The sequence below is a fragment of the Mastigoproctus giganteus genome, chromosome 13 (assembly GCF_048544385.1).
Source record: "Mastigoproctus giganteus isolate SK-2022 chromosome 13, ASM4854438v1, whole genome shotgun sequence".
Classification (NCBI taxonomy): domain Eukaryota; kingdom Metazoa; phylum Arthropoda; class Arachnida; order Uropygi; family Thelyphonidae; genus Mastigoproctus; species Mastigoproctus giganteus.
Genome location: NC_143587.1, coordinates 126,888,910 through 126,902,254, shown reverse-complemented (window position 1 = coordinate 126,902,254; position 13,345 = coordinate 126,888,910). Strand labels below are relative to the sequence as shown.

The 13,345-nt window shown below is 35.6% G+C and overlaps 1 protein-coding gene across 3 annotated transcripts in view; it reads right to left on the bottom strand.

Annotated features, from left to right (window-relative positions):
- Positions 1 to 831: 831 nt before the first annotated feature.
- Csas (CMP-sialic acid synthase) overlaps positions 832 to 13,345 on the bottom strand; it is a 176,595-nt gene continuing 164,081 nt past the window's right edge. Inside the window, exons 5-6 of one of the 3 annotated variants that reach the window (XM_090387151.1) lie at positions 11,070 to 11,211; positions 832 to 1,403 (exon numbers count right to left, since the gene is read on the bottom strand). In XM_090387151.1, coding sequence (XP_090243277.1) covers positions 11,088 to 11,211 — 124 coding nt within the window. In that variant the 3' untranslated portion in view covers positions 832 to 1,403; positions 11,070 to 11,087. Of the gene's footprint in view, positions 1,404 to 11,069; positions 11,212 to 13,345 lie in introns of those variants that run through there. The other 2 variants (XM_090387150.1, XR_016547800.1) reach the window with 2 other exon arrangements.

The following is a 13,345-nucleotide window of genomic DNA, read 5'->3' as shown; positions in this document are numbered from 1 at the left end:
TTAGATTAGACCCAATTAATTTTACTCATTAAATCACTTTTAAAGCTGAATTCCTTAAATAGCAACACTAATGGCAATTCACATACTCATTTTGTCAATTAGTAAAAATGATGAAGTTTTTAAAAAAAAGTTTCAAAATTGGTATACTAGTGTCATTTAATGATTGTACTACTTACTGTTGCAATAGTAAATAGTACTTTCTTTCTACAGAAGTAGAAAGGAAGTTTGGTATTGTGAGATATGCTCCAGAAAACCAGGAATTCAACGTTTTAAAAGTTAAGAAATACCACATATTAAAATCATACAAATAAGTAACATTCAAACTACTGAAGAGTTTTCAAAATGTTTTACTATGGTGTTTTATACTAATTCATGCAAACTCAAAAATGTATATAATTTTTGAATATCATGTTTCAAGTAGTCACTTTTTTTGAGTTAAGAGCTGAACAACATGGGGAAGATTGCGAAAATAATTCCAGACCACACATATTTTAGCCAGCCCATATTTCGAAACTCCTCCTAGTGTTCAAAGAATAGAAGTGGCTGGACCACTGACTAACCAACCAAAATTCTTCAATAATACTGCTTCCTCAGTGGCTTTATCAGTTTTTTTTTTTTTTCCCCTTAAGCATGACCATTGTCAAAACAATAAAAGGACCCTGTCACTGTTTTAATTTAAAATTAAACTTTAATTCAATATCAGTTAAAATTTAAATTTTAATAGCAATAAACTTAAAGCACCAAAATAATAACAAATCATTATTATTATTAGCCATATGGTGCAAGGAAGCCTGAGGCTTATGATGCAAAAAAAAAAAAATTTTCCCTATTACCCTGAGAGAGAAAGAGAAGTAGAAAGGAATCACCAAGAAAGGGAAGAATGATGATATACAGCTCAGGACCCTGGGTGTGCCAAGCCCATACTCACCAGATGTGAGCCCCTGGTCTTTCTCTACTAAGCTCTGTGATTGACATATATGGTGCACATGGCCAAGCCTTGTTGCTGCATACCAAGACTGAACTATATATCGATGTGTGAATATTATGCATACCTTGACGTCGCAGATATTAACTTTGGCCAAACTACTGATTTTGTCTTCTGATCTACTTTTTATTCCTGCAATTCTCTACCTTGAAAATAGAAATTCAACAGCATGCTGAATCCTGGTCCCCACTCCAAAATACCTAAAATGCTGATCCCTGTTTTTATTACAACTGATTGTTATGGGGGTTTGATGGCACATAAGCTACTTTGGCTATAATGCATTACAACTGGATGCTTGCTAGTTGATCATTACATAATTCAGCATTGGCTCTTAATCTTTTTTGACTGCAGCCCAAATTTTGGTTTTTGGGCTAGCTTGGTGACCTATTGCCTCATTTATGGTTACCCATGCCTTCAGCTGTAAGAAAACCACAAAATAAATTAATTATCTACTTAAAATCTCTGATATCAATATCATACAAAAAAATGCACAAACACTTCTACATTTTTTAGCAACATTAGCAATTATCAGATTACTCTTTCCACAATACCATGCTATATCAAAATTTATGCAAGCATCCAAATGTGTTTATTAGAAAATTAGAATTAAAATTAAAATTATTACAAAATTAGACTCCTCTCTTTTGGCATTTAACAGGAAATTCAACTAATAATCCAGTCATGAATGAAACTTATCCAAAGCATATATGCAAAATGAGACAATATGTAGAGAAGCACCATTTTGCATAAAAGTAGCCATCCTGACACTCATCCTGTGCTGGAATGGCAGAATTATTCAAAACCAGTGGAATTTGCACAACAATCTATAGATTTGTTGGAAGAGTCATTCTTAAAAAAATGGACCAATAATAAACTGTGTTATAAATAGTAAATCTACATTTTAAGTGAGTGTAGTGAAATTTTATAAATCAAGTGAGTCTTTGCCAAAATTCTGAAGTTCTGGATATTAACAACTCCGTTGAAATGGGCTACCTATGCTCATGCAACTTTTGTGGCCGCCTGTTGCCAACTTCTATTTGTGTGAATAGCTGCAGTGGAAGTGTCAAACAAATGTCTTGACCACAAAGGTCTTGTTAAACAGAACATAGCCACACTTATATGAATAACAGCATAGAATCTGTTGCACTACCTTTTGGAATATGGTATGAGATGAGCCAAAATTAAACCAACAGAATATGCACTGCTGGTTAATGAACCATAGAAATTAAAATAGAAGACGAGACACTGATGAATACATAAATGTACGTTCATTAATGCCTCCTCTTCTATTACTATAGTGATAATTCCCCACCTCATAATGAGGAATACTTTTCAAAGTCCACCACATCTTAACACTTAGCTAACTTGTACCTTCAAAACTTGTTCTAACGACATTTGAAATATTTCATCCAAATTTGGCTTCATCCAAACCACTTCACTGACAAGACAAGATTCTTTTAATGTTATGGATGCACTGCTGTTATTCTAATAAAGCAGTTTCAATGATGCATTATTGTGATCCACAGCATGCTGTTCAAAAAAGTCATGAGCACCTAATCTTTATATTGCATAACTCATTTGGATGCGGTCAACCATGTTTATGTGCCCCTGGTGGTGACCTGTGAAACTAATTTTTTTTGTATAAATCTCAACCTGGTGGTGACCTGTGAAACTAATTTTTTTTGTATAAATCTACATAGTGTGGCAGTCAATTATGTGAGATTTTCATGTTTAGTCTTTTCTATAGAAATAATGGAGTGTATCAAAAGTCCATTTTCACAGTTGATTTTCTTTCATATAGTTTTCTCAACTGAAAATAAGTGTGATTACTTATGAGAATAACTTTCGATTATACTGTATATATGCAGTTGGATCTCTCTTTAACGAACTTCCAAAGAGCAAATTTTTCTATATAGCAAACTTTTTTGATTTCTCTTTGGTCACTACATTGAAAATAGTTTCTGTATAAAGAAGAAAATTTCCATATAATGAACTTATTTAGAGAGACCTGGGTACACATTGTTCGCACCTCTGGCCTTTAAGCAATAGAGCTGATGCTGTTGAAAGCATGAATTAAGAGCTAAAAGAATTAAGAATTAATCCCTTCAGCTTTTAAGAGCTAAAGGGATTAATTCCACAAATTAAAAGCTAAAACATTCTACAATTTAGTGGTGCCTGTAAAACCCTGCAGTAGGAAACTGGCCAACCACAGCATGGGATACAAAAAGATGGAAGGTTTTGGGAGAGGCCTTTGCCCAGCAGTGGGTCAGGAATGGTTAAAAGAAGTAAAACCTAGTATTCCTGCCAGTAGTGTGCTAACCATTCTGAAAAACTGTGTTTCGATTTCCAAACTGTTTGAGGAAATAGGACCCAGTCAGAAGTGTGCGAAATTATGCCTTTATGAAGATGCAGATGAAGCAGTTTTTAAGTGGATGAAGTTGAACTGAGACCAAAACATGCTGATATCAGGGCCATTGATAAAAGAAAAGTCTAAGGTGTATGCAGCTTTTCTGGGGCATAAAAAATTCCAAGCCAGTTCTGGTTGGAATGGAGAAATTTAAAGAGCACCATGCCTTACTCAAAAAAATTATTTCTGCTGAAAACAGAGTTGCAATTGAAGAAGACTATACCCATTGGAAAGAAACAGTTTTGAAAAAAATTATGAAGGACTACGAGCCAAAAGATATATTCAACATTAATGAAACATCTATTTTTTCAAATGTTTTCTGAGCAAGACACTCACTTTTAAAGGTAAAAATGTTTAGGTGGTAAAAATACTAAGGAGAGAATTACAGTCTTGGTTGGTGCAAATATGGCTGGTAATAGGCAAAAGTAAACAACTCCGATGTTTCAAAGGAGTAAAGTCATTAGAGTTGGACTACAACAAAAAATCTTGGATGACAAGTGAAATTTTTTGGATTTTAAATTTTGATAGAAAGGACAAAAGAAAACAGAAAAATCACACTGATTGTCGACAACTGCCCTGCCCACCTTCACTCGGTAATTTCAAAACTTACAAGTGTGAAGCTTGTTTCCTTCTCTCCAAATACCTCTTCTAAACTGCAGCCAATGGACCAAGGATTTCAAAATACACTACCGAAGGTGCATACTGAAAAAAAAAAAATTATACTGAGAATATAAACCAACCAACCTATAGATTTGCGGATGTGCATATCAGAGTTGGCGAAAGTGTGGAATTAAGGTGTGATTAAACAACAATTAAGAATTGTTTTGCAAAAGTAGGTTTTGCTAAAGTGCTAATTGAGGGCGATGAACTACTACAAGACATTGAGTAATCTTGGGAAGAGTTCCGAGCGAGGTTTATGCAGTGAAGAAATTGTTCTTGATGAATTTTTAGGAGTTGATAATGATGTCATAGTAGCTGAATTCGAGTGGCTCCAAACATTTTGTTCAAAGAACTAGCAACAATATCAACAATGAGTTGGATGAAAACGAGGGCAATATTAAATCTTCCAAACATGAAATGTTGGCAACATTTGAAACTTTGCATCGAGGCCTTCAGTGGGAATAAAATGTATCATAAAATATATTTAAGTGTTTAAACAAATGTGAACATTTTTATGAACGATGGTAGTTAAATCCATTGCACAACAAAAAAGAACCAAATATTTTACGAAATAACTCTTAAAAGTGTATTAATACACTGTGTGCATCATGTAAGTAGTCATATCTTAATATGCATGTATTAATAAATTAATTGTTTTAAAATGTTAGAAAATTTATTTCCCATCCTATACTATATTTCTGAATGTACAGTATTTTTCTGTTGAAAGGGTCATATTTCTTTATAAAGAAATTTCTGTTTAACGAATTTTTTCAAGGGAACAAGCGATTTCGTTATAAATCATATCCAGTCAATTCCGACTGTTGTTGTTATTTGGTTTTTAGGAGCATTAGCAAATAAGGCCATATTGCTCCGGGGATATGCGGTGGTCATTCCCTGATCTTTCCGCATCCTCCGTATTTCGTGACCACCAAATACGGAGGATGCTGACTTTCACACATCCTCCGTATTTGATGGTCACGGGCTCAAACCCCGGTCTAATCAAGAAGGGTGTGCTATGCACTGCTGCTCCTGCCCACCTGGCTACGGAGGCGCCAATTCTCCGTCTGTATATGATTTGGCAACAAGCCACAGAGAGAGAGAGAGAGAGAGAGAGAGAGAGAGAGAGAGAGAGAGAGAGAGAGAGAGAGAGAGAGCTCTGAATATTCTTTTTTTTTTCTTTATCAATTGAATATTCTTTGATATTCAGCATTGCTATGAGGAATTATTAAAATTCCAACAATTACTTGGAATAACCTGTTAGATTTCATGCTTCATTGATCAGTTTCTTGACCAAGGAAGCTTGGTCAGTTTCCTGGTCAAGGAACGGACCAAGGAGTCCTGCATTGATTTTTTCTTCTTTCATAATAGCATCTGAGAGCTTCCCACATTGAAACTGAGAGAACTGGTCTGCAATATATCTATTTCTTTACCTTCAATGATATTGAGAAATACTGGAAACTCTGCATTTTTTTTTTTTTTTTTTGGTTTCAAAATCAATTTGCTTTAATTTGGTTAAAAAAAAAAAAAAACTTGTTCTCCGAACAGTGTTATTCACTGACAAATTATTTCTCCAAATATGATTATATTTAAGTTAAAATTAAGTAATATTTAACTTAACACTTCTGATAATCCAGATGGGAAACTTGCTAGCTCTGAATTCTATCTATGAATTCAGGGCTAGCAGACTTGACTGCTATAAAGAAACAAGCTTTGATTTGGAATTCATTCATGATAGAAAGTCAGCTGGCCACCAAACTAAGTTTTCAATTTACTAAATTTATTCACAAAGTCATACTGCTTCTGCTCATCATCATCATCAGTAATTTTCGATCCACTGCAGGATGAAGGCCTCTCCAGCAACTTTCCAGTTCCTTCTGTTTTGAGCAATGGCCATCCATTTACTACCCACAAACTCATGAATTTCATCTATCCATCTCCGCTGTTGTCTTCCAGGTTTTCTTCTAGCTCCTCTTGAGTACCATTCTGTTATTTTCTTAGTCCATCTGTAATCAGGTCTTCGAGTTCTCTGTCCTGCCCAAGACCATTTTAGTTCTTTAGTTTTGATAAGAATGTCTTTTATTTGAGTTTGCTGCCTAATCCATCTGTTTCTCTTCTTAACTAAGTCTGATTCCCAATATAATTAGTTCCCATTCTTCACTGTGTAGTTCTCAGCTTCTCTTCCATTCTTTTCGTGAGTGCCCAAGTTTCACTTCGATAAGTCATGGTGGGCAGTATACATTGGTTCATTATTTTACATTTCAGACAAATTGGGATATTGCTCCCCAGTATGTGACTATATTTCCTGAATGCTATCCATTCAAAATTTATTCTTCTCTTGACTTCCAGCCATTTATCATTATTACAGCTGATAACTTGTCCCAGATATGTATATGACTCCACCTTTTCAATTACTGTCCTTCAATCATTATATCCCTTTCTATGGCATACTTGTTCATCATTACTTTTGTTTTGGCCATATTCATCTTTAGTCCAAAATCCTTACTAACTCTGCATAACTGATTAAAATGTTCCTCTAATTCTTTGGAATCATTGCTTATGACCACAATGTCATCTGCAAATCGTATTCTCCATTCACATTGACTCCTTTCTGAGTCCAGTCTAATCTTCTGAAAGCTTCCTCAAGGGCAGCAGTAAATAACTCTGCAGATATTGTCTCCTTGTCAAACTCCTTTCTCAATTTTAAATTTGCTACTGTCTTTGGCTAGTCTAATAAAGGAGCTAGTGTTCTCATATATTTTCTTCAAAATCATAATATATGGGGTATCCATGCCTTGTCTTTCCAGTGCCCGAAACATTGCCTAATGCTGTATGGAGTAAAATGCCTTTTCATAATCCACAAATGCCAGGCATAATGGTGTTTTATATTCATTTGCTTTCTCCATTAGCTGTGATCTTACGTGAAGGTGATCCATAGTTGAGAATCCTGTCCTAAAGCCAGCTTGCTCTTTCGGTTGATTCTCATCAAGTATTCTTTTTAATCTGTTAGTAATGAACAATGTGAACAAATTGTAGGTGTGGGATAACAAGCTAATTGGTCTATAATTTCCAATTTCTGATTTATCTCCTTTCTTATGAAGCAAAACTATGATTGCATTTTTCCACTGCTTTGGCATCACACCTTTTCTAATGCACTTTGTGAAGAGCATTGCCAGTTTTTGTGTTATGTCTCTTCCTCCCAATTTTAACAACTCTACAGTAACTTCATCTTCCCCTGGGGCTTTTTGATTCTTCATTTTCTTCAACGCATGTTCTACCTCATCAGGAAGAATATCGGGTATGTCATATGTGTTGCTAATTTGCGATCCATCTTCCCCACTGCTGTCATCATTCCCTCGCTCCTTGTATAGTTCTCTATACTAGACTTCTGCTATTTGAATTATGTCTTCTCTGCTATTTATAAGTACACCATCGCTATCCTTCAGTTTCAGTATCATTTGTCTTTCTGTGTTACTGCCAATGGCTGATGATTTAAGTCCTTTGTTTTCCCTTAATGCTTGTTCTACTTTTCTTGTGTTAAATCTTCTTATGTCCTCTTTGAGTCTATTTCTAATGGCTTTGCATAACTCAATATACTCAATTTTCTCCTTGTTAGTGTTTATCTTGCTCTTCATTTGTCATCTTCGGTTCATCATTACAAGTGTTTCTTGACTAATTTTTTTGTCTTTGGATTTCTTTTTACCTATAGGTTTCTTGGGCTTTATCACTTTCAGAAAGTTGTAATATTCCTCGTCGATATCTTGGTCCTGAACAGTCTGCAGAAGCTCAAATTTGTTCTTAAGTTCCAGTACATACTGCTTTTTCTCCTCTTCTGTTATCTCAAAGACCATCGTATTATTTACTCAAGTCAGTTGAAATCAGAGTAGCCAATGTTAAATAACGATAATCAGTAGCAAGGTAGCAAAAACTGTTGATTGATCAAAAACTCTAGAACTTTTATTAAAGAACATTTTAATTGTTTGATATGGAAATTTAAATTGTAGGACACTTCACTGAGTAAACAGTACACTCCAAAAAGTATCCAGACATCTGTTTTCTTAATTCACTCAAATTTCCCTTAAAACTGACTCAGACCAGTATATAATGAAGGCATGTGAGACACACAAGTTAGTTGTTCTTATTACAGCAACCAGACAGAGCTGAGTAATTATGAGAGTGTGTTTTTGTCATATGTTGCATTGCTGACTTGTTCATTCATGCAAATGTTGACAGCCTACCCCATCTAAAACAAACCCACCGGTGGAAATTATCATATGAAAAAGTGATGGTGTCTTCGCTGTCCAGCAATACACAGGAAGGGCATTAAAGCTCATCTATACTCCATGTGACCAGAGGGTGCTTGAAAGAGTAGCACAACAATCTTGTCACACATCACTGAAAAACATCAACCAGAAGTTTAAGGCATCAAGAGGGGTTCAGTTCTGTATAAAGACATTTTGCTACTTAGGAGGGGCTATACCCACTGCAGCCCATCATTCAATCACTGATACACTATTAAAGTGAGTGACAATGATGTTGTGTGAAACTGACATGTGTCTACTTTTGAAAGGATAGTGTATAAGTATTGTCATGTTATAAACAGTAATTTAATAATAATATTTTGACAATTTCAAATGAAAATTTTTTGTCTAGACATTGTTTTAACTAAAAATAACAAGAATTAACATGTCTCGTGATAGCACAACTCTCTCGAGGGAGTTACCACTGGCAATTCATCTATGATACATTTCTCTGCTCAAGCTGTATAGAATGATGATCTTAAATCAAAACTTGCTAATGGGTGAGACCAAGTCTCTGAGACAAGACGTAGCTGCTATAGAGTAAAAAATCTAGGAGCTCAGTAGTTACTCAAGTGTCTGTTTTCTTCCTGCTTTCAAATGCCTGATCTCCAGCTTTTTGAAAGTCAAAAATTGACAGCCATGCATTATTATCTGGATTTTATCAAGCTTTTGATACAACTCTTCATGAGAAGTTATTATATAAATTAGAGCAGGGTGTGATAGCAGCAAAGATCGGTGGGTAGATTATTAATTGGGTGGAGAACAGGAACAGAGGGTGGTCATAAATGGTATTCTTCTGAGTGGACTGGAGTTGCAAATGGAGTCTGTGGAAATCAGTGTTTTAAGGGTTGGAAAATACCTCTTCAGAGCTATGAAAAAGAAGTTCAACATGATACAAAGTCAGCAGAAAGGATACAAAGGATCCTAGACCAAAAATACAGGAACAATACATACACATGGTTCTTACTGTGTAGCAACACCAACCCTTAAATCACATTAACACTCCTGCATTGTACAATTTCATTTTTTTTTTTTTTTTTTTTTTTTATGAGAACCCCAAACACGAAAGGTATCAAAACCTATAGTACTTAGTACCGTGCATGGGTTGAAGGAGAAGTATGGGGGGGGGGGGAGGGGGATGCCGGAAACTTTGCTCTAGAGACTAAACATGGGTTTCACCACTTCAAGCCTCCAATAAGCAAAGTGGTGGTATTTCACCGGTTGATGAAAGTCATCTACCACCTACAGTTAATCTTTATTGTCAAATTGTCTTTGATTGTATATCCTACAGTTCTGTGCTTATTATGTAATGGAATTGTTTATATAAAATGTAAATTCTTTGATGTTAAATTAAAATTGTTTAAAAGCTATGCTTTGAAATAACTGACTGTCAATTTGATATTAATCTCTCTGGAAATGTCTTTGCAGGCTACCCCATGGATGACTATTTTGTAGTACATGTAACTTTGTCCCTCATGGAAATAAAGTGATATTTATTCATTTATGATTTATTAGAATTTAGCAACTAGAGAGGAGGAGGTCAGTATCCCTCTCTAGTATTAGTAATGAGGATGCAAGAAAACAAGGTTATAAAGCATAAGCCAAGAAATTTCCACACCATCCACTCCAAAAATTTGCCTACTTCCTTGAATTAATTCAAACTACCCACTTTGACAAAAACAGATGGAAGTTTGTTCCATCCACCCATCCTCTGGCTGAAGGAAAATTTCAACACATCTATCCCACAACCATCCTTCCTCAAATTTGAATTTATGCCCGCTCATGTAGTCTCAGCAAGACGAAGCATACCGTCAACATTGAGGTTACTCAATCCATTCAAGGCCTTAAACACTTCAATCAGATCACCTTGCAGGTGCCTAGTCTCCAGCAATTTGCAGAACTGAAGCCTTTCTTGGTGAGAGCATCCCTTTGTTCCACTCACCAATCTCACTGCCCTTCTCTACTCATTCCAGCAGCTCTACATCCATCCTAAAATGAGGCCCCCCCCCGAACCTGTACACAGTACTCAAGATGCAGCCTTACCACTGCCTTGTATAATGGCATACTTTGTATAATGGCCAGCAAAGTTTCTATATATCATTGACAAAACCTGGCAGCCTGTCTGCACTATTCAGAGAACTTCATATCTGAGTGCCCAATTACCCCCAGGTCTTTTCAATTTTCTAGTATTATGCTGAATGTAGTACTACACAGTCGGTATGTTAATCTGGGATTACCCATATGAAGTACCTTGCATTTGTCAATGGTGAACTTCCAAATGCCATTTCTCAGCCCATTTTCTAGATCTCGTTGCAATAGCTTACCCTGATTACTGTAAATTTTTTGTATCATCTGCAAACTTATACATTAAGCCTGATATACCTTCATCAGTATCATTAATAAATATACAAAGGGTGATCATTTAATTCACAGACTGTTGCAAGATTTTATAAACAACAGATTGGTCACATCTGTTGTTTGAAATTGCTGCCTTGTCTGTGTGATGGAAGGCTCTCCTACAGAAAGGACTTTCTCTTTGTTTTATATTTAATTTTTGTACAAAATATGCCCTGTCACAATCACTGTAGAATCACAATGCAAATATTGATATACTATCATGTTAGTATCTGCTAATGATCACTCAAACAAAAAAAAAGTGCTATAGGTTTTAATACCTGTGTTTTAAGTTTTCATAAAGTGGAAAAGAAAAAAAACTTACCAACCTTTCATTCAGCATTCAATCACTGATAACTGCCCCACCCTTATATCCATACTTTCTAACTTTCTGCTCAGCAATAATCCAGTCATCTTCACTATCCACATCAATACACATTTCTGCAGGAATTTCTACATAACCACATCTATAAATAAAGAATATTTTTTTATTATAATAAAAGCACATTTGTAGAAACACAGTATACAATACTGAAAGATTATCATTGTATACTACTGTAGAAGTCTAAAATCCGTTAAATTCTGGGATTTGCTTTGGTAAAAGTTCAAATTTTAGACTTTTACCAAAGCAAAGTATTAAAAATCCAAAATATAAAAAAATGTTCCACATCAATGGTTCATTCATTTTTCCCATTTTTATATAAAGGTATAGAGGGACACACCTCCTATCCCACACTACTGTACAAAAAAATCATAAAAGTGAATGAATCAGAAAATTTTCATTGCTTTCCTTTTTCACACTATTATCTACAATCTTTTGAGGAAAAAGAAGGTATCCTTCCTGTGCATAAAAGGGAAGCAGGGATTATTTCCTGGTTCATTCACTTTTTAGATTTTTAATTGAATATTTACTATATTCCATTTCCTTTAGTAAAAGTCCTTATTTTTGGCTTTTACAGTAACACACATATACAGGGTGTATCATAACATATGGGACCCACTTCAGGGATGGATTTTTGGACCTAAAAACAATTTAAAAAGTTCATGTAAACATAGGGCTGATTTTGCCTTGTTTCTGATGAAAGTTAGAGCCATTTTTATGTTCCAGGAACTATCTGCATTTACAAGAAATGATCACCATGTCCCTGAATACAAGACTGCAAACATCTCACCATAGACCTCCTCACCCACTCAAAAGTTCCAGTGTCTTCTGGTGCTGATGGGTCTATCAATATCTGAAACCCATTTTCTAAATGACCCAGCTTACACCAGAAGTTCATGTATTCTTGCCTCACCAATTTATTGGATACTATGATGAGGTCACAAAGGAACTGGATGCAAAAAATAATTTTGATATCATATACTTGGATTTCAGGAAAGCTTTTGATACTGTTGCACATGGAAGACTGCTGTACTAATTGGAGCAGTATAGCATTAAAGGCAAGTTGCTACAATGGATGAAAGGATTGTTGAGTGGGGGATGACACTCAAAAGTTGAGCGGATGGACTGAGTGGTGGCAACTAAAGTTTAACATTGACAAATGCAAAGTACTGCATATAGGTAGCAGTAAACCCAGAGTAACATACCAACTATGACATACTACACTCAGGGAAGTGGAGAATGAAAAAGACCTGGGGGGGGATAATTGTGCAGTCAGATATGAAGTTTTCTGATAGTGCAGACAGGCTGCAAAAGTAACTCATGGGGTTTTGTCAATGATATACAGGACCTTTGCTAGCAGGGATAAGGAGGTGATTATCCCCTTGTATAAGGCAATGGTCAGGCCACACCTTGAGTACTGCATACAGATCTGGAAGCCTCATTTTAGGAAGGATGTAATGCTGCTGGAACTAGTACAGAGGGTAACGAGATTGGTGAGTGGAACAAAGACTTAAGTTCTGCAAATTGCAGTGTCTGGGGACTAGGTACCTGCAAGGTTCATCTGATTGAGGTGTATCAGGCCTTGAATAGTTTGAAGCAGCCCAATGGTGATGAGATTCTTCCTCTTGCTCAGACTCCACACCTGAGGGGGCATAAATTCAAGTTGAGGAAAGACAGTTGTAGAAAAGATGTGTGGAAATTTGCCTTTAGCCAGTGGGTGGTTGATTGCTGGAAAAAACTTCTATCTGTCATTGTGGAAGTTGACAGCTTAAATAAATTCAAGGCTGAACTAGACAAACTTTTGGAGTGAATGAATGGGTAAAACAGGACGGTTTTTATTATTTTTATTTTTTTGGCTGATGCTATATAAGCTTGCTTTCTTGGATCGTATATCTCTACTAATGCTAATATGTTTGTGGCACCAGGAGTAAATCCCTTGAATATTTCCCATAGTATATTTGTATTTGACAGAATACAGTAGCCTCTAAAACTTAAGAAATATCTCATTGCACAACAGTGCCCCCCCCCCCTTCATACTGAAACTTTCACCTTTAACCCTTATCTTTGGCTACATAGGTTTCATTAGAAACAACCAATTTTGTGATATTGTGATCATTATTTCTTTTTGGTTTCCACTGTACCTTTTTTGATATAGTTATATTCTTTAGTAAGAACCAGATCTAAGAATATTAGCAGTCATAGAGTTTGTTCAAAAGATA